The sequence below is a fragment of the Pseudomyrmex gracilis genome, unplaced genomic scaffold (genome assembly GCF_002006095.1).
Source record: "Pseudomyrmex gracilis isolate BER0280 unplaced genomic scaffold, ASM200609v1 scaffold_6, whole genome shotgun sequence".
Classification (NCBI taxonomy): domain Eukaryota; kingdom Metazoa; phylum Arthropoda; class Insecta; order Hymenoptera; family Formicidae; genus Pseudomyrmex; species Pseudomyrmex gracilis.
Genome location: NW_018020590.1, coordinates 1462674 through 1485600, shown reverse-complemented (window position 1 = coordinate 1485600; position 22927 = coordinate 1462674). Strand labels below are relative to the sequence as shown.

The 22927-nt window shown below is 37.5% G+C and overlaps 1 protein-coding gene across 5 annotated transcripts in view; it reads left to right on the top strand.

The window, feature by feature from the left end:
* The window catches only part of LOC109858466 (nephrin-like), a 174383-nt gene that overhangs the window by 4814 nt on the left and 146642 nt on the right, over window positions 1-22927 (top strand). For all 5 annotated transcript variants that reach the window (XM_020435761.1, XM_020435771.1, XM_020435751.1 and 2 more), the window contains one exon: window positions 9742-9932. In XM_020435761.1, the coding sequence (XP_020291350.1) occupies window positions 9815-9932 (118 nt within the window). In that variant the 5' untranslated portion in view covers window positions 9742-9814. The remainder of the gene's footprint in view (window positions 1-9741; window positions 9933-22927) is intronic.

The following is a 22927-nucleotide window of genomic DNA, read 5'->3' as shown; positions in this document are numbered from 1 at the left end:
TGTATATATACATATATATACTTTTCTCGTTTGCACATTTTCTCCCGAACTGTTTTTTAATTTTTAGATGAAACTTTGATCTAACTAATCTTTCAAAACTGAGCAATATTTTGAAAAAACATTTTTCTGATCTTTAGAAAAAAAACTGATTGTATATACACTTTTGCAATCTTGTTATTAATTTAAGACTGATTTAAGAAAACCGATATCTTTTTTAATGATAAATTTTTAGTAATTATGAAGAATCACGTGCTCACAATTAATTATATTATTGAGAGAAGCCATATTAACATCAATGTGAAAGTTCGGAAATCTTTATAGAGATTTAGGGTTTACCTGAAGCGACAGATGTTGGTGCTTAACTTATCGATAAGTGACATGATGATAAACCGACATTATCTCAATATTGTTTTATAAAACTTAATCGATCGTATCGACCCTTTACCATGTACCGAAGATGTTTGTATACCGACTGCATTTTACATACATTAGGTAGAAATTTTTTAATTCTAATTTTGTGCTCTATATTTGCGTATGCTGCTCCATCTGCAACAATTTGAGCAACATAACGCATCATAATGCCTTGCGGCATTTTTTTTCATCGAATATAGTTGCAACGTGTGCGTAACAGAAAACTAAATGCGCGCGGTCCAGAAAAAAAGCACCGAGTTTCATCTGTAAATACATTGAATCTCTATTGAGTCGAACAGCCTGCCATTCGCAATATTACGAAAGTTAAATAACAGTCACCGCAGGAAATCAAATACACGACATATTGCCAGCGTCAATAAGCCCCTGTCGAAATTATATTGACAGAGAATGTACTGATGGCGAGCCACAAAAGCATTTTCCGTTCCGAATCCGTTTAAAACATTAACGGTTCGAAAAGGGATGAATGCTCTACGTTTCGGCTTGTTATTCGACTCTTTCTGTCTCTCGAGTGATGGCTCCAGAAGTAATATCTGCCTGCAGAACGCGTATATAAATAAAATAAACAATATGCTCTTTATATACATGCGTTCAAAATAGTTTCTCGGCTCGTTAATCTTTTAATCGACTGCTTTTACTGATGCACTCTCTGCAGAGATATCAAGTATATTGAAACTACAAATTCGCTAGAATTTCACGACTTCTGAAGTAACTCTTATTATCACACACAAGTTCCACGAAGTTCTATTTTTAGTCTGCATTTTACTCCCCGATGCGGATCAGGCCCACAAACGCCGTTCGAGACGCTCTTTTGTTCTGTAACAGGAAGGAACGGCTGCAGTCAAGCTACCACGTTACAACTCTTCCTCTGTTGCCAAAAAAGAGACACACCGTGTGTAATTACCACACACGGAAAAAAAATTTTGCTATTATATGACCAGCAACCAAAACAAAATGTGTTTGTTGGCAAAAGGAAAAGTTCAATAGATTTAGCAAATTGTTTTTACTAATCATAAAGTAGTAACTAATCTTCTTGTTATTCCAAAACTGTTTTCCGTGTAGAGTTGTGATAATTTTACGGCGACATTCAATTTATTTATCAAACAATACAATAAATTTTGTGATGATTTGATGATCTCACTTGGAAAACAAAAAAATATTTACTCCGTTTTTGAATCGTTTGTTGAGTACGTAAACCTATTGAAAAAGCCATTTAAAAACAGTTGAATATCGCAGTTTGGAATTTATTTAAGTATAGATCAAAATCCAGTTATTTTATTACATGCGCATGTTGTCTATTTGTCAATTTTTGCCAATGCAGTAATACACATGCATTTTGTATTATGGCAATTGAAAAATTTTAGTTTTTGCGCGTACATTTAACGATCGCATTGTGTACGAACGTTCTCCGCGGAATTGAACGCATCCGAAAACTGGGCACATCCCAGTCGGAGACGAGAAATACGAGAGGCAAAAAATTGAAAAATATCCAAAACGAAAAAGATAAACAATTTATCGGGTATATTTATTTTTCAATATAATCGCCTTCTATTTCGATACACTTTGATCAACGCTTCTCGAGCAAATATTATTTTGGTATAAAATGATTTCTCGAGCTCTTGAAAAAAATAGCCATTTATGGCATGGATATAAAATCGCACGAACGATATCTTTGCCATATCTGGCGAATTAAGAAGGCAGAAGTAATTCGAGACCCAACTCGTAAATTTTGATACTATTGCAATAGTTGAGCTGTGTATTGTGTTGAATCACTGAGAGCTTCGGTGATTCAAGATAATCTACTTTTGGCGAGCTGTCATACAAACACTAAATGCGATAATGAACCAGCGTTTGACGTTTGTCTTTCTGAAGAATAAAACTTGTCAACGACAACAACAATGTCGTACTACTTTAGCCACCTATACGTCATTTAGAATATTTATCAATCGCTCTTTGTAATCTCGATTATTGTGACAATTCATCATGTGACAATGATATTTGTACGTAGATTCTTTGCACGAAAATTTATGAGTGGACAGTGCGCCCAAACGTCATGAGAAACGATTAAATTTGTCGTATATAGGCTTTCTAATTGTAAGAGGAAAATCCTTTTCTCTCGTGAATTTGCAAAGTACCGCCAACGAAAGTACAAGTAACTGCCTATTCGGAAGTTCCGCGGCGCGATGCAGCGGACGAGTGAAAAATGGGGTGCGCGCTTTTCATCGAGAGACCAGCCGCGTACTTAAGGCAAATTAAGCAGCTCGTGTGCGCCATAAACTACAGTCCCTACGGAGACATACTCGAAAAGAAAGAGAACAAAACGTTTTCTCTCCTCGTTGTTCGTAAGAGAGAGAGACGCGTTTATTTGAGAAGAAAGTTGCGCGAGCGATTGACCTAAAATTCTGAGAGCGTGTTTCGTTGGAAGCGAGCTTTCGACAAATTCGTTGCTTCAGCTTCGCGAACGAGCTAGCCGTCTTTTCGTGCTTCGCGAAAACTTGTTAGAACACGAATCCCTATCTTCCGTGTACTTCGAAACGTCGAAGACACCGTACTTGTTGTTGCAACGGCTGTTTGGGCAAATTTCTACTGCAGCTACACTTGAAAAATTATTTGGAACACGAAAACATGCGTGGAATATTGTGTTTGCATCTATCATGTTTCTTGTTAACAACAACTTTTTACATATAATACAACACATGTATACATATCATTTAATTTATTAACGTGCGCGTGTAAATGAGAATTTGTTTCAATGTGAAACTTTATCTCTGGATTTTGTACGTTCGTAAACAGGTTACAATAATTCGGTTTTCATTCACTATGTTTGCGCGTTTCCACTTTCCGGCAGTCTGATGGAAATTACAAAATAAGAGATCGAGTAACTAATAAAATAACGCGAGTCTCAAATAATCCACTAAATAGGACAGGAAAGAAGTAGAGAGTTGCTTTTATTCTATTCTGTGGAAATTACTGTCGTTTTAAGCGCGTTAATTTCTCGCTTGACATTGTCCGCCGATTTCATCCTTCCGTTGTCGTCAAACGTCCGTCTTTGATGTCTGTGCTAGCGCGAAATTCTCCAGCTTCAGGGTCGTGTCTCGGGAGCATCTCTCTCTCTCTCTCTTTCTTGTGCTCTCGAGCCCCGGTAATGGTCGTTTAACAGCTCCGTGAAAAGCCCAGAAGCGACTCGGGAGCTGCTCGATATCTCGTCTATCGGAACTTTCTTCAGGCAGTCATTCTCTCTCAGCTCACTCCCGGCCCCATTATTCTTAGCGCTAATTCGACGTCACGATATTAGGCGGCAACTTTCGATCCTCTCGAATCAACTCGAGCTTTTATATGACAAAACTTTATGAAGTTTTACATGCAAAGGAAACAATATATTATTTGACAGATCGAGGAAGTATCGATTTACAATATGTCACATAAAAATATTTCTATATAAAACAATCCATGTGTACCATAAAGTGCGTGTTTTCATATCGAATATATCGCATCTATTGTTGCCTCTTGGTTGGTTGGTTGATCGAGTCGAGTCGAGATCGAATCAAATCAGTAAAATCGAGACAGTAAATATTAACAGAAAAGCGATTTTGACAGTTCGTCGTATATGTGGAGAAAATTAAAACCGTGACTAAAGTAAAGTCACGTGACAAGAAAGAATAGAAAAACAACACGTGACTAAAGTAACGTGACTGTAATTTATATTATATATAACATTAAATAATATTATACATATAATTTATTTTATTTATTATTTATATTTATATTATTATATTTTATATTGCATTATATGTATTACATATATACTACAGTAAAGTCACTGACCTCGGCCGCGCGACCTTGGCGGGGTCGCTGACTTTAGTCACGTGAATTATATATATATATATATGTGTGTGTGTGTGTGCGTGTGTGTATTATATATAGATATAGAATATTATATATAATATATATAATATTCTCTTTTTTACTCTTTTCTCTGTCACGTGACTTTAGTCACGTGTTTGTTTTTCCATTCTTCTCTTTCTTTTATTTTTCGAGTTTAATTTTTATGCGTTATTTCTGACATCTCTTATACATCATGTATATTATATTGTTTGTCTGAACCTGATCTGAAGCTGGTATATACCAGTTGTCATTGCGGTGACAGGTTAAGTTTACTGACATTACACGGTAAAATAAAAGCAATAATAGCGTGCGCGTAGCGCGCGCTTGTGTTGTGCTAGTCCTACCAGAAAAATCGTGTGTAAATAATCGATTCTCTCGATATTGATTGTTGCCACTTTTATCTCGACGCTGATTGGACGTTTCTAGGATGTGTTTCTCGATTCATGTCGTACATATCAAGACGCACGGTAGTGGCTCTTATATGCAAAATTCACGTGAAAAATTGAAAGTGAAATTCACTAAAATACAGTCACATGTTGTTTTTCCACTCTCTCTTTTTTCTTTTATTTTTCGAGTTTGATTTTCATGCGTTATTTCTGACATCTCTCATATGTACATCATGTGTATTATATAGTTTGTAAGACGTATATACTAGCTGTCATTGCGATGACAGGTTGTGTTTACTGGCACTACACGTTAAAATAAAAACAATAACAGCGTGCGCGTATCGCGCGCCTGTGTTGTGCTAGTAAGATAAAAAAATTATATTCCTTTAACTGGGTCAGATAAAGCGATTGACTGTCGATTTTCTTAGCAAGAAAAATCACAATTTTCGTAATACGGTCATTGTCTCTCGACGTGTGCCATCTTCTTTCGAAACGGATCTCTTGTCACGTAGTGATTGTAGCGCGATTGTTCGGTGCGAAAGTAGAGAGAACCGGCCTCTTTGCCGGGTCCGATATGGAACACGTCGATGGAACGATTTTCTTTTCCGCGTCGGCCGGTACTAAACACGGACTGTAACTACTTTCTGACAATTGCTTCGAGTACGCGTCCCGATGAAGCCGAAAAAGAGGGAAAAAGAGAGAGAGTGGTAGCCTATAAGAAAAGCACTTACGAAGTACAGTACAGAGAACGTGTACTCTGATGTCGGCTCGCGTCTTCATTTCGATCATGTCAATATCAATGTTGGAAATTGAATTTCATTTGCTATTTCTTTTCTTACTTCTAAGAGAATATTGTTACACTATCTTTATTATTAAATATAAAACTTTTTTTCTACGATTTAATCAAAATATTTTATTTAAAAAGTTTTTTTGTATATGGTTTTGCAATATATTTTTTATTTGTTGATATTATTCAGTGAGTTTACGCAAATAGTATGCGTAAATTAATAACTAACATAACTATTTGTGGAACAACAAACAGAAGAACGCATATTGTATCATAAAAATAGTATGAAAAATAATTTTTTATTGTAATACTGGAAAGATCATAAAGACAAGTTCGAGCGATAGTACAGAGAAAAAACAAAGTGATCGTGAAAAAAATTGTTTTTAAGACGTTATATCGGTATCTTTTATCGGTTGCACGATTCATCTCGCAGAAACTATTGGAGACCTAACACAGACACGCCCTTTTTGAATCATCGATTCATACACTTACTTTGGACGCCGCACTGCTCGCACTTTCCGTTCTTTTAACCGGAAGCAGGAAGTTCGTTTTACGCTCGAGGCGTAAAAATACGAGAGAGATAAAGTATCGGTGAGTCCGTTCGAGATGAAAGGAATTTCAATTATTACTCGAGGCGCCGCGGCGCATCGCAAGAGCTAAATCAATGATATCTCGAGAAACGGCGGATATAAACTTGCGCATTAAAAATACCACATAGAAATTTCACGAGTTACAGACACAAGAGTTAATCGAGCAAACAACGCGCGCACAAAAGCGATGAGGTGTTTTCGATAACGAACGCGTTTATCAACAGAATCGATTATGTCGCTTGTAAAAAAAAAATCGCGATACATATTTTATCGGATAAACGATCTTAAAAGAAACAAAAGCGATGCACAGAGATACAGCGTGATGAATCGCTACTAAGATAAATAAAATTATATTTTTTTTGGCTAGGTTGTGTTCTTTTGCATAGAGATGTATATAATGAACACAATTCTCGAGAAATTAAAAAATGGTTTCAAGCTCAATCGCTGCACACAATACGATCAATTATTTCGGTGTGATTGTATCTTTGGAATAGCTGTACTAAAATCTTATCGGTATTATTCGAGTAACCATAGTAATCGAAAATTCAGCCGCGAGGAATGCAGATCTCGTTCTTCCGTTATCTACGTCGTTTCTCGTTAAACGTATAGCGTGACTTTGTATTATCCCGGCCTTATTCTTCTCTTTCGCGAAGTCATCGCGCTCTCGCGATATTTCGCCAGAAAGAGGGAGGAATGACGCAGCTCTCGCTAGGCTGAAACATTGATGCGTTACCGGCCTTCGAGAAGTGCAATTTGCTGGTCGCTTTTTAACGTGCGCGCCGAGAATGATCAACAACACGACGATTCACCACTTTTAGAATGATGAGAAAGCAAAAAAACAAGTGTGGCAAAAAGTAGAATAAGAATAAAGTTACAGAGACGGAAAAGAATCTTCAATTAAATCTGAAGATTATGGTGGATCTTCTTCGATCACCCGAGCGTATAAATTCAATCTCGTTGTTTCTTTTTTTTTTTTTATTTTTTTAATTTTTTTTTTGCTGCGCCTCTATCTCTCCATCTAGTCAATGTTCGATAATTCCGTTTTCGCGGAAATCACTTTTAATCTTTAACGCGCGTTTCCGCGACATTGTATTCGATCTTTGTGGATTTCTGAAAAAAAGATTTGCATGCGCGGAAAGATACTTTAATTAGCTACTCTTTACTATAAAACTTTTTACATCACGCCAAAGGTCGTAATAAGATTAGTAGAGATATAACTCTATAGTCAACAAAAAAATTTTATCTTTGATATTATTTATATTCTTATATACGTTATATGTGCCTTTGTATTTACGTTCTCTCATAAGACTGTTAAAAACAATTTCCATATAAAAGTAATCTGCAACCGTAGTGCAAATTCCATGTTGTACATCTTTCTTGCAACAACACGTGGATAAACGATATTCTCGTTGCGTTGTTTTGATACCATGAGTTTTCACGACTCTGTTTACTCGTGCCGGGATGTATCCATGGATTTTTCGTCAAACAACGCGTTTACATCAGACTTTGGTTACAGCGCTTACTTTTTTTAGCAAATGATAATATATCGCGAATCATTGATCTTTTATTTAAATGTCGCACAGACAAAAGAGTCATGATGATGATTAAAACTGAAACAACAACATTGTAGATTCTGTATTGCGACAAAAAAGTCTGAAAATTTCTAAATTGAATACGCTCGCAAACGTAAAAAAAAAAAACAAGAATCTATATATTTGTTTCCTCCATTAATTCATAAACAATCAGTCGGCGCTTTTGAGCAACATCGAACAAGTGAAAATATTTGATTTCTCTCTCGTACGTCAATTTCTACATATATGTACAAATGTATTGCGTTTGTATTGTGCATTTGTCACTTCCCAAATTTATTTAACTGATTGATACTTTATGAAACGTATCGTTTCATACAGGAAGCGTTTACGCTAGATGGAAACGACAATATTTGATTCATTGCTTCGCATATCTGTATATTTGTGTAACTCAATTCATCGTCCAAAAACATATTGCTTCGTGCGCAACGACGTTTAGTGAATTAGAATTTTCTTTTTCACGCATGAGAGGAAAAAAGTGATATACGATTCATGAATAGTTAATGATTATCAAATAACGGCGATGAATGATAAATGGAAGAATGTGTTGATTCGATAAACTAATCTGCGCGGATCTAACGCAAGGTCCCGCGCGAATAACCTCGTTCATTGTCCCTGCACAAAGGATACTTCCCGTTCACCTGCCGCTTTTCGTAGATTTCCCACGAGTTTCGGAGCAGACGCGCGTGATGTGAAGCGTCGAAAGATCCCGAGCATTTTTCTCTCCGTGCACCACTATTACTTTCGTATTCGCGATCCCTCTGTTCGATGATGCGCGTTTGAATCTATCGCGGAAGAAAAATGCATCGCGAGATTCGGACAATTTTCCGTTCTAATCGGCCGATATCACGCGATCGATGCATATTCGGCTCGTGCCGCCGCAAAATCCCACGAAAATACCACGTTCATTGTTCCGCCTTTTCGCGACGACGTATTTTTCTGCCGATTCAAACAGAACGGCGGAAGAACGGAACGTGTGTAAGCTTCTTCGGTGAACTATCGTCGAAAACAATTCGAAAAAGAGAAAGCAATTCCGAAAAATTTTACAAAAGTTTGATATGTTGCACAAATATATAGAACCGAACCGGCTTCGAAACGCATGACTGAGTTTTTGTTTTGCGGATAAACAAACTCTTTCGATTTTTTTTTTTTTTTTTTTTAAGCTATTTCAATATCTAAATTCGTCGCAAAAACGATATCGAGAGAAAGATTAAACTTGACGAATATTGTACACAATTTTGACACGCATGTGAATTTTATGAATCTTGGCTCGTTTAAATATTTAGATTTTTTGAAAAATTTTATTTTAGTTTTAATTTATTTAAGTAATTAAGTTAATGATTTTATGAATGATAGCTGAACAAGAAACCGCAAAGAAAGTCCGGTGTTATTTAATTGTATTTCCTTGCGCGCAACAATGTTGCAACCTTGTCGAAGAACATTTTTTCGGTGAAACTTTTATTGATGAAAAATATCCGAGAAGAACAAAAACTCCACAGCACTTTTGACGCGTGCCACATTGTTTGAGATGATCAATCATGCCTGGCTTTGTATCAATCTACGCTGATAAACCGTCGATCGCTATTAATCCGATACCGCGCGTAGCACGCGCCAAACGCGGCGGCGAAATTAACAATAAACGCGTCACGCGTTATCAAACGTGGCCGGGGCTGTTGCTAGCCAACTGCCAGCTACACGTGTCGATAGTATCGAGCTATGAAATTCCACTGAAAACGATTCGAATAAAACATCGTCTGTCAGAAACGTGAAATTTCATGTTGGCAGCTTTCAACATTATGACATCTACTTTTCTTGAAACTATAGAAGAAAATAATACGATACGTTATATTTTTCTTATAAGTACAAATCAATATGAGTTTTGAAACAAAATACGTGTAAAATGGTTTGGTTTTTCCTTGTAACCATGTGTCATTTTGTAAAATAACATTCATTCTTAACTTTGTCCATCTCTAATTATCGGAGATAAAAGAATTGATATAGTTTCATCGTATAAAATCTCGTTTATTTTGTCCTATTTTTTATTTTGTTAATAAAGATCGATTATTTGTTGACAGAGTGTCGTCTGAAAATTGCACGAGCGAACGGAATTAGGATGGTTTGAAATCGCCAGAAGAGACGTTTGTCAGTATGTTGCGGATATTGATAGTGGTAACGTGCATCGAGATATCGACGCTCGCTAGTGCACAGTCAAAAGGAACTACTCTCTTCGACGACGATGCGAACAGCGACGAACCCAAGCCTCCAAGTAAGTACACGTAAGAAAATATCGCGCCTCTTCGTGAGACGAAAAGGACAGATTAATCGTTCTTTATAAACTCATAACGCGAATATATTGCAGTAAGAACATTTAAGTACTTTGAGACGATAAATCGCTGCTTGACGAGTTCTCGCAAACCAATTATTATTAAAGATACGTGCATCTTAGTAGTTTAACCGAGTTTTGTGTTATTCTAACCGAATGAGTGACACCAGAATGGATATTAACAAATACGAGTCGGTCAACTAGTCCCGATCTGCAATTCTCGGCCTACATGTGATGAAAAAAAGTGGTTGAAAACAGAAACGCAACGGTGTTCGAGCGAATGATGGAATCGATCGGATAATAAAATCGCGCGACGAGCTGATCGCGGAGAAAACGCGCAAACATCGCTGAACGAGAAAGCGAATGCGTTCGCTTTATCCGATGCAGCGCGCGCGAACGTAATGCGTTCCCTCGCACTTTTATACATATATATGTATATATATGTATGTATTGTACTATACATATGTATGTACTCGCTCAGGTCACAGAGTGCGCTGTGAGAAACAATTTGTTAAAATGGCTGCGGGAACGTATCCGGGATCGAGGATGCGCTCCCCTTTTACCGCTTGTGTTGTGCAAATCGGCTGGGTGCGATGGCGGAGAGAGCAAACTACTCGTGCAAATTGCCGCCGCGCGTGGAACTTTTTCCCGAATTTATTCGCGCGCGCCGTTTGCTCGAGGAGAATATCAAGATTAACGTTCTCGAAGTCGGTAAAAAGAAGATACGACGCGCAAAGAAGGATAGAAGAGAGCGCTATAGAGCCGCGATCCGCGTCTTAACTTGAACGACAAAGTTCCTCGAAACATATCGTGATCGCAATTATCGGTTTGCGCGCCCATCCCGCGGTGAGAATCGACGTCGAAAGTTGCCAAGTTTTACGATTGCGTCGACACTTCTCCTTTATTTCGTGTTTTATGTCGCGCGCTCGCTAAGAGATATGCAATTTCAAATCGTACACATTTTTACGGATGTATCTTTTATTGATATTATCAGAAGCCTTTACCTTCGTATAACCATTTCATTTGTTATGCATTTCCATTTTTTCGTTGACGTCGTGAAGTTTTCATTGAAGATACACAGTACTTCTTATTTTGATCGTTTACTTACTACAAATATTATCTTGAAGAGAGTCTTTCTTTCTCACTTGCAAATAATTATTTAAAGCAACAGAATTTAAATTATCTAACTTCTTTTTGTTTAAATGTATATCTATTTATTATTATTATTATTAAATTTCTTTATTTTGAGAGAGTCTCAGAATTTCTTAGTAATTGTGAAATAATTCGCCGAAATAATACCGACGAATTATAGGGTGTCGCATGTCGACTGGTCGTTCTGTGGAGAATACGGGAAAAGCTCTGCGCACTTTATAAGAGCCTCGCACGAGGCCAAACTAATTAGATATGTATGAATAGCCCGAGCGTTGGCCGGGGACATATAATTAATGCGACCCGCCGGCTAAGTGAGAAATTAATTATAATATGGAAATTGGAGCTCCCTCACGTCCTTCTCCATCTCCCCTTCTTCTCACGCTCGCTTTCTTCCTATATATGTACGTGCTCAAACCGCGCGAGAGCTCGCGCGAGCTTCTGTCTTTTGAGACGATGCGCGGTAAAAGATTTTCATGACACAGATGCACACGTGCGAAACATAACAGTTGCGTACGTGTTTTCGCGCAACGGCATATGTGACGCGCGCGCAGTGCGCTTTCTTGTTCGAGTATACCTACACCGTCAAGAAGAAAATCTTCTTTGTGCGTGTGGTAAAACTATCAGCCTCGTTGGAAAGAGTTTATCAACGCGTGTGACGCAAATGTCGCGGCCAAAAAAAAATCATGCAATCTTTTTCTAGGAATTAATTTTGCGCGTTAACGCATTTCGATATATTTTATGAGATCAAAATTTGCATAATTGCCTCTCGCATATGAAGTTTCACAATTATTTAACTCGGAAAATTATTGATATTTGTGTAAATAATTTTAATATATATCTAATTTTTTTTAAATTAGATATGTTTTACATTTAAAAAATTACAAAATTTTATTTGCGCTGGATATTATGGCTGAACTAAATTCGAATCCGATCTTTTGCGTTTTATGTTCTTATTTATTTTTGATGTTATCTCGCACATATACAAACTTGTTAGCGAATTTGGCGCATTTTGTACATTCTTGAGAAAGTGTTTGCTCTTCTACGGGCATTACGTGCTTTCTGTTTGTACAATGTCATCGTTGTGTAGGTCAGTAACGATGGGAGAATCGATTCGCATTTTAGCTTGATGTCGCACATACAACGCCTTTCCCTCTACGGTGCCGAAGAAAGAAAATTTATACAAAAAAAGTTATGAGAAAAAAACATGTTTATTATTCAGTTTAGTGTGGTGTTACGAATACCACAATAATGAAAATTTACATTTATAGTTGAAAAAAAAGAATTCAAATCATCTACATCTATTCTCGTTAAAAAAGCTACAAAACAATTATATAAAATTATACATTTAAAAGAAATTTATAATTATTTAATTACTTCAATTCGGATTTTTATTGCCACCGTTTCTCAAGTCACAGAAAAAAGAATATATAAATATATATTGCGTTAAATAGTTTGTAGAAAGCACAGAGTAATGACGATATCGAATGTGAGTCAAAGTATCGATATTGCAGTTATTGCAACGAAAAGAACATTTTGACTCAAATCGGTTTAGCTCGCAGGTTAACTACAAGGTTAACGGTAATCTCGTTGAACGACTGGACCCACAGGAGAAGTTACCCTCGCCAACACAAGAGACGAGTTTCGGGGCGAAACAACTCCAGGCTACTTCACGCGGCCGAAGTTACAGGTTAACGGTAATCTCATTGACGAGACGATGTGCGCTCACACACACGTACATAGATTCTCTGTCCAACGAGCTCGGCAATTTTTCGGGTCAAAACCGCAACGCGCTGAAGTGCCAGGCTCTCGTTAAAAAGTTTTCGAATGATAGCTTATCGCGGGCGGAAGTTCGTTATCCCCTTTAGGACACTTTGTAGTGATCTCGGAGAGAACTGCTAATTCCCTGTAGTTATTTTGGGAACCAACGAGATTTCTAAACAAGATTTATTAATTTATGTCAAGCTTTGTATCGCGCAAGTAAAAATTATGAGAGATTATCAAAATATTAATAATTAAAAAAATTTACGATATATTGATTTAGTCTTTAAATACTTTTACTTTTATCTTTAGCAATTTTCTTTAAAACACGAAACGAGAAGACGGATTCTATAATATCAGTTGAATCTCAACCACGCAGTGTTTGATGCATTTGAGGTATTTAAAAGTCCGTACGAAAGAAAGAAAGAGAGGAGAAAGGTTATAAGTGTTCGACGCTTGCCGTCGCAAAAATGCGTCATGCGTTGTTCAGTTCGCAAATCGAGGTCGCCGCGGTCAACGGGCCTCTCTCGCTCGTTAACGAGTTCGCGAGTTTGCCAAAGTCCCGTCTTGGGTAGCCTCGACAACGAGTTGGAGATTCCGCTTAACTCGTTGCTTTGGTAAACTCGAGGACACTTTGTTAAGCTTAATCTCCTTTCACGGTTATTGGGTTCCGCTCTTTACGGAACAAAAGGACACGGGGTTGTCGGAAGGGGACTTAAGTCCCCTGGGGACGGGATGCACCGACAGCGTCCCGTATTCTGCAAGATCTCATAGAGAGAAAGACAGAGAGACAAAGAGAGAGAGAGAGAGAGAGAGAGAGAGAGAGAGATAGGGAGAAGGAGAGGGAGAAGAAGAGAGTTTATCAACTTCGTATAAAAATTCACTTAAAAGTCGGAATATTCTTTATCGCAATTTTTCTTATGTTATTGCGGTAATTAAGAGATCAATATGTATTGATAAACCAGTTTTTGTGAAAAGCCAAAGAAGCACATTCACACTTATTAACGAGCGAGCGAGCGAGCGAGTTTTATGCAGATCTCTTTGAATAGACCATCTTTTATGCAGATCTCTCTGAATAGACTCTGTCGAAGAACTACGCTTTGTTTCTGTGCATGTTGTTGGTGTATATAAATAATTTTTTTATATTCTATTCTGAGCTATATATATATCTATATTTATGAGAAATGTGGAACATTTTAAGTATAATGTATTGAAAGAAACATGCATAACTATTATATTACGATGTTCCGACAGCTAGTAGCGCGGGTCTTAACGATTATCATCGTTTTTAATAAAATTTTGCTTCATCAGTATCTCATAAAAAGCGGTTTCTGAAAGAAGTTTCTGTCATAGCGATGACACAAAAGAGCTAAACTTGATAAAGGACGCTTTTGTGAAAAAGATAATAGCTATACAGTCTTTTGTCTAGAATTAGAAACTTGAGGTTTCTCTGCGTTTTTGAAATAATATTGTTGCACATATTATTTTAAAAATATATAAGAAGTAGTAAATTATACAATTTTCTCATTTTTTTATTCTAAAGTTTTTTGTCTTTTTAGTATTGATTTATTTTAATATTTATTTTTTTATTTTGCATCGGCTTATGCTACTTTATTTCCTAAGCTTTCAGAATACACACACACATATACATATATATATATGTATATATTGAATATGATTTTATTTTTAAATTTCCTTTTATTTCGCGCGCAGTATCGGCGTAGCAAAGTGCACAGATATAACATATAGGAATATCAAAAAGTATTTAATATTTTTGCGCTTGTAACTTTGCCTATTTAAAATGTATGCCGGGCAAAAAATCCACTATCCAAATATGCCAAATAAAAAATCTTCAAAAATGACACGGATGATATTTCCTGACAAAAATACAACCAGGAGATAAACTGGTTCGAAGTATATTGCAAATTTTTTTTCAAGAGGACTCGCGAACATTAATCTGTCGTGCGACGTATACATTTCTGTTTTGTGTTATAACAAACATTCTATGTGTTGCGCGAGTTTAATATGGTACATATATTTCGAGTTCTCCAATTTATCTGGGTGTATACTCGACGTCGGAAAAATCTCGCAAATTAAAAGCAAAAGGCAAAAGAGAGAGAGAGAACGCACACAAGAACGACAAAAGAGCTGGATCCTCATCTATGTGGCGCGCAATTTAGGTCGAAGCGACAGGAGCTTGCTATAAATGCATGGCCCTTTAAGTGGTCGCTTCGTGGCGGGCGCGAGAAGGGCTCTTGTGCGAAAAGTCTGGCAGTGAAATACGGCGAAAAAATTGTCCCTATGGAGCCCACGTCGTGGATGAACGGAGCTCGATTTAGATAAAAATTTCCGACGTTTGTCACGCTCTTCCCTAATTAAAGGCGCCGGGATTAATGGCAGCAATTTCCCCAACGAACCCCCTTAGTCGATCGATCCCGTTTAGCCATTCGAGTTTCTTTCTTGCCTGAGTATATCTGTGTTGTTCCGTAAAGTTTTGGCACGTCAGGGAGAACACAGGAAAGGTATCGGGATCGTCGTCGTACTCTCGGTGGTCATTTCGGAAACCCTCGCAACTTCGTCAGCAGTTGCGCGTGAGCACAATCAATCCCCATCTCCGGCGCATTCACAGGCGCGCACGGAATTGAACTTTTTACTTTTGCATGGAGAGTAAATCGAGCGGGAAAGAAGCCGTGAAAAAATGCACTGGCTGTAAATTCGTTAGTATAATGGGGCAAACGATACACGGATGCACTTTGTTAATGATGTTGCTAATTTCGTTGTTGGAGCGTAGCTCGTATGTTATCAATAGCAGGAACAACTAATTACCGTGTATATAGTGATATTAAATGATGCTTAGCTCGACCGTTGCTTTGTGCTTGTCGTACAAGCGCAAACATCAGATATATATCCGAAATTCTTATTAATTATTGAATTAAGTATCGTAAGAGAAAACAATTCAAGTATTTTTGAATAATATTTCATGTCACAATCGATTTTATCAAAGTGGATTTTTCAGTAAAATTCATAATGTAAATTGTTTTTGCAAACTTCATTTTATTTTTTAAATAGATGTGCGACGTAGAGGGATTATATGTGCGTGAAGAAAAGCGAAGTAATTGATGCAAATTTCATTAATTGAAATTTCTGTGAAAGCAAAGCGGAATATAACTTACCGATAACAGTCGTCGAGCTTGCAACTTCGTCAGCGATTCCGCGCGCGTTTCGCTCGCCGGGTATATTTACGTAAGAGATTAAACTTTTCTACTTGAACGGCTGGAATCAACCGCGTAAAAAGGCGCTCCGACCCTCTCCTCCTACGCTGTCAATACACCTGCTGAGTCTCTGCATACAGTTACAAGCAAAAAGTCCGTTCCAATTTAATCCGGTAGATTATAGCCAATTTAACATTGATGCCCAAGAGCTTTGCCGTGAAAAAAGTTATGCGCGCGAGGCTTTATCGCTCCATGATAAATTAAATTTTTCGTTCTGCGTGGATCGACTCTAACATTTTCTTACAACACTCAAATTTTATTTCTCTCTCTCTCTCTCTCTCTCTCTCTCTCTCTCTCTCTTTTTTTTTCTCTCATAACAGAATATATATTTTTACATTATAGATACCTAGGTGAGTAAAGAAAAAGCAAGAAGACTTTTGTCATTTTTCACGCCATAGGTTGGTGTAATACCGTTTGGACCATATGAACCATAAATTTTTTATATTACGCGGTGGAGACTCGAAACATTTTGAAAATAAAACAGTCTGTGGGTATAAAAGCGTAGACAAAAGGAAAAAAATAAAGCAGAAAGAGATTAAGTGAGAAAAAATTTCAGTTTCCTGTATCATTATGTTGAGCGCAAGATTAAATAAAAAAGACTTTTTCTCTCTTTACTTTTTCGCCGTGTTCGTTAGGTTCCGAACAAAATTTCTCTCGTATAAGCGAGTTAATCACGATGTTCTAATTTAATCCGCGTGTTAAACTGCTCTCCGAACTGCAAGGACGACGTCGGAGTCGAGCGTCGCCGGCATGACGTCGGGAGAAAAAGTTGCGGACCTTAAAGCACCGCGTAAACTAACTCTCACCGCGAAAAGCCGCATTAGCGGTCGAGTTTGCCAACCACGATAATTTATTTAAATTCTTGTGAATCCCGCGAATTCCCTGTTGCAAACTCGTGCACACATGCACATACGCATAGAGGAAACTCTCTCCTCTCTCTTTGCTAAATTGACGCGGTGGTAGGACGGCTTCGTACTAAACGATGTTACGCGTGTCTCCGCATGATATTATCAGCCTTAGTTTTAGCCGGGGTGGCGTCTAATGAGATTCGCGCAGTGTTGCAGGGCACACACTTGCCGCTCGTTTTCGTCATAAGCGGCTTTCACTGCACACACATACGAGTTCGTGTCTTATACCCCCAGCACCCAGGTTGTTCGAAACGACAATCAGGCGCCTCTCTAACGAGTGTTTAAACTAAGCTTGTTAACCAGCCGCAGATGAGCAAAGGGACCGCGTCGCGATGGCACGACCTATTGGACCTACAAACAAGACGATTTCTCTTATCCCGGCCTGACCTACGATTCGGTTTTCGATTTTCGTTGCAATGTTTGTGAACATTGCAACGAAAAATATATATCACAATCTTAAACTAAGCTTATTAATAATTTTACAACGTTAAAAGATGTTGAAAGCGTAAAGAGAGAAGATTTTCGTGACATTGTTTGCGCTGCCTAATTTACTTCTCTTTCGCGTTAAATTTTGGCTTAATTACGTCGTTATTAATTTTCAAAAGGCTTTCCCTTTATTTATTTTACAGTTTTATTTTGCAATTAGTGCAGCATCTCAATTTTTTTGTATTTTTATATATGTTGTTTTATTTATCTTTGTACACAATCAACATATTGAATCAGTAAAAATATTTATCAATCTAAACCTTAAATAACAATTATTTTTATCGGTGTGTGTGTGTGTGAATAATGCTAATTGTTATTACTTTATTAATATTTTTGTTACATTATATAAAAAAGCAGTTACAGTATAGTTTTAGTATAGATTACTATTGTAAAATTAGTGCCTTTTGAGAGGCGCGCACGTCCCAAAATAAGCGATTCAGTTATGGCGATAAACTTCCGAAAACACGAGACTCATTTAACAAATTTTGCTATATCATGATTGAGTTTCGTAGAGTTCGTAGCATGTCGGCAATCTAATGCAACTCGACTATTAGCTGAATGCCAGACGCAGCTGGGGGTGAACTCTCCGGGAATCGCTTCCAGTGTCGAGGCAAATATTCAGAGCTCAAAACTCGAACGTGATGGACTTAGCATGACGGGAATTAATTACTATACACGTTATAATCATCACCTAGCTACAAACGAAAAGTATATACAGGAAATTCAATATTGAGATATTTCGCGCTCTGAAACGAAAGAATTTATGAAAAAATGTTCAAGTATTTAATTAACTACGTAGAAAAAAAACATTTCTTTCAATTCAGAAACAAAGAAAGAGAGAGAATCTGCTGTAATCGGTCGAAGAAATCGCGCGTTTGACGAAAAGCAGTAGTTTTACGTTTTTTACACGTAAGAGCTCCGTTGTCATTCTCGGATTTAGAGTGATTAAGTCCTTTCTCTCTTCTGTGTGATATTCTCTTTGCAATTCTGTTCTTTGCCGCACTCGGAAATACAGTGAAACTGTGGTCAGGCCGCAACGCGATTCAGCGCTTCCAGTATAGTTCCGGTCGAATCGGCGACTTTCGCACTGCGGTTTATGAATTACGAGTCCGTAATCCGCGGCAAAGCGACGAATCAAACAAAAGTGAGAAGGAAGACGAAATAAAAAGAGAGTTAGACAGAAAGGTCACGGGATGGACGCGGAACGCGATGACGCACTCGTTGTCAAAGGATAACCGGAGCTAACTCGTAATTAATTGAGTTCTGGCCGCGGATGCACAAACCGAATATTCCCCGCGAGCTGGTTTTCTATCGTCGTACTTTGTACTCTGTGTTTTCCAAACTGACTGCTGGTCTCCAACGTCAACCGGTTTTTAATTGATACGTCCTGCTCGTTAGCCGTGTCACGATTCATTTCTGTTCCTCTCTCATTTCCGTTACTTTTCTCGACTGGACCATTGGCACAAGATTTTGCAAATAAAACGCATTTCAGTCAATCCTATATTCCGCAATGGTTCAAAAATAATCTATGAAAAATTATTGCAAAACAAAGTTTGGTAATTTTTCGAAAAATAAGGCTATATATGTGTAACCAACATCTTACTTCATCTTTTTTTTTTTATAATTAATTCAATACGTGCAGCCATAGCCATTTTAATCGCGCAGTCTTCTTCGCATTATTCCAAATGTAAGGAACAGGAATTTAAGTAATTAAGCTCCGCGCGAGTTAAATCTTCCTCGGAGGAGAAATCGGATTTAAATTACTCGCACGGACGCATTCGAATTACTCGCGCCAAATATTTCCCGATAATTACCTTTTCGTGAGACGCCGCACCGTCCGACACCGAACAGCGCTGATAAAGAGAATTTCTACCGGAACTCGGACCGCAGTTCTTCGTAATCCGTCTCAAAGGTGATCGGCGCCGCCTCTTCGCTTCTTTGCGAGAGGAAACTTTGCTGCGCGTATATCTCCCGGCGAGGCGAAGTAGTATAAGTCGACCGATGGATCGCCTCAAGGCGTCCGAAGTTTTAATTAATCGGAGGCACGGGCCTCGAGGTATTTTTATTAATATTCCCTTCGTTCTACTTTTCTCTTCTTCTCTTTCTATCTCTTTTACTCTTCAGTATCAGAACCGTTCTGGACAATCCCGGCCGAGTCAGCTCAACCCTTTTCAGAAAATCTGTAGAAAGATAATTGCACCTGAAGCTTTAACGGTATACTCGGCGCCATGAGAGATCGCGATTATCTCGAGTAAACTTTCTGTATATATCTCGAGATATGCGCGCGCGCATGACGCATTTTCGCGAACGAACGCGTCGTGCCGCAAGAATAAAAAAAGAGAGATTGTAGCCGGAATTAATGTCGCGATAATGTCCATAAATTATGAGGCTGCGAGTTACGAGAACATATTTAATAGGGTCTTCTCATCGAAATTTTTTACCTTCTTCACAGTAAAGGCAATACAAGTATAATATTACTTGAAACAAACTGTGATTTAGAATATTGAGAAATTATAATTTATATTTGTTATTTACTTTATTCTTAATAAATATTCGCGATGAATATATATCAATATGTACAAATCAAACCGTTGTAAATTGCGATAATAGAGTGCGATTGTGCAGTATATTTACGATTACAAATTATTCATATCCCACGGCTCTGATTATTAACGTGCGCAATATGTGTAAATATATATATATATATATATATAAGAGTTAAATCGTTGAGTGAGATGAATGACGAGCGCGATAAGGACACCCGATACGCATTCTGACCATTGTTATATAATCTTCGACTGAGTTGTGCAGAAATGCGTCGGTGAATATATCGTTAGATCCGCGAGTGGTGTATATGACCATTAAGATATCTAGGGACATGCTCGTAATATTGCCTCCGCAATGACGATTAATACGGGTGATAGATTTGTCGCGTGTCGAGATTAGAATCTGCGACCACGACCGGTAAGTGCACGTGCGCACGCAATGCACAATTAACTATTTATGCGCTATCCTATTTTCTACTCTGCACAAAATGGAACATAAAATATATTTTGTGTAATTGGTGGCTTTTAACGTCACACTATGTATATATGTATAAACGTTCCATTTGTATATAAAAAATATTTCATCTATTCTGTTTCTATTCTGTCTCGAATTTATATCTTTTATCTATTTTTTCACAATTAATGTTTTTTAAATTTTTTATATGAAATCGCGATAAAAAGAGAACATTTGAATTGTAATAAAAATAGTAAGATATTACAATTGTAAAAATGTGAGAAAACTGAAAACAGCAAAAGTAAGAAAAGTTCACAAAGATATTCGCAACACTCGCATAAATAATGAGCACTATTGGTGTATGGATTGTAAGCACGCACGGAACCTAAAAGCAGATAGCGTGACATGACTTTGTCGCGGTAGTCAATCTGCATATCTCACGTAGCAAATATCGATCCGACAAATACAAGATATATAATGCATTACTATTATATATGTATAAATACACACCCACATGTATGAGAGGTACCTACGTGCAAATGAAATTCTCGTGTGTTTTGAAATCCGCGATATAATGCATACTCTGAGAATCATTGGAAAAAAGCTATATTGAATATTTTTGGAATATTAACAGCGAATGTAAAAAAACTAATCGCGCATTTTTGGGTTTATATATATTCGCATAAACCTAACCGTAATCGAGTACGTTACTGTTCAGATTATTATTAACACGCTTTCTGCACAATTAATTGTTTGGGTGCGAACTACGCTGATGAATCGCGATGTTGTTGATAGGTGAATACTTCGGTATTGGTAATGATCATAGCCGCCGGCAATATCCTCGACTTCATTATTATTGTTACGCTTGTTGCCAATAGCCGGATTACCGGGGCTCTTTCGCGTATCGCGCGGCAGTAAAAAATGGGACGGTGTAAAGCGATTTCGAAAATTCGTGCAAAATTGTACTCATAATTTCCATCGCGACTAACTTTGACGTTCACCCATGGTCATCGGTCGGAAATTGCGCGCGTATTGCGAGAAATCCCAAAAGGTTCGACTCGGTTACATTTTCTGCTATAATAATTGCGCGCGAGTAATAAACCATTAATGTCATTATTTTTATTACATTATATCGCGTGTCCTGATTCGAGTTTCCGCCGCGGGACGCCCAGTATTGTACGAACAATATGTCTGTGTCTGTTTTTGAAAACTTCATGGATCCATCTAATTGCGCGTCGGGCGAGTTTATTCCTTCTATTTTCGCCGCGTGTGTTTCAAGTGTTTCGCATAATAATTCCCCGCACAGTGTTTCCCGCTCTCTCCACGAGCGCGGCAATTAGTCGGACTGCTAATTACGACGTTTCTTTTTGTTGCGGTTCGTTTATCGGCAAAACTCATTTTCCGGCCAGAGTCCGCCAGCTAAATGATGGCAGAAAAATATGGATAAAATGTGATAGTGTGGTTTCTTCTATTTAGTTACAATGTATGTTTTCTTTTTTCGCTAATTTTATAATAATTGAGTGTATACTTTCGCGCACATTTTTAAAAATAATTAAAAAATGCAAACATTAATTTGTAATACAAACAATATAATATAATATAAGCTGTAATATAACAAAAAATATTACAAATGACAAGCTGTATTGAATACAAAGAACTTTTTATGTCGAATATGTTTATGAAAACGTATAATTATTTTTTTAATTAAATTTACACGTTTCTCTTTAAGCGTGAGCTCTTTAATATGAAAACCATTGTACTCGCCACTATATTCATCTATAAGCACCTGTGGGATAACCGAGCTTTCCGCTCTATCACGCTCTATTTATTCCCTCGCCATCGTGATAGTATTTCTTTCAACTTGTACGTACATCGGGAGAACAGCGATTTCTCGTGGTTCCTTGGCGCTTTTAATTAGTTTCCAGACGCATTACTTCTATATCGCCGCGCACGGATAATTTCGCGCAAGAAAAACACTTGACTTTTTTTTTACATGAATATAAGCATTTTTACTTTATCGTTATATAAAGGATTCCTTAATCTCTTGTGCGCGTCCATCGTTTATTGCGAAATGCATCTATGTTTATATACGATTTTTTTACGAAGAAATAAAACATGTTATTCCTCGTAAAATTCAAAATCTTTAATATTTTCTGCGCTCTCGCGCTATATTTCACGCGCAAATACAATATTGTGTATTTTATGCGACGCTTTCATGGCGTTGGCAGATATTTCGGCAAATTTCGATTATTCGAATGAGTCTCCAAATGTACGTACAGATTATATGCACACACGTATTTACGCGAATACGCTCGCTAGCCGAACGCATTGAGCGAGCTCTCAATCGACGATGAACACATTT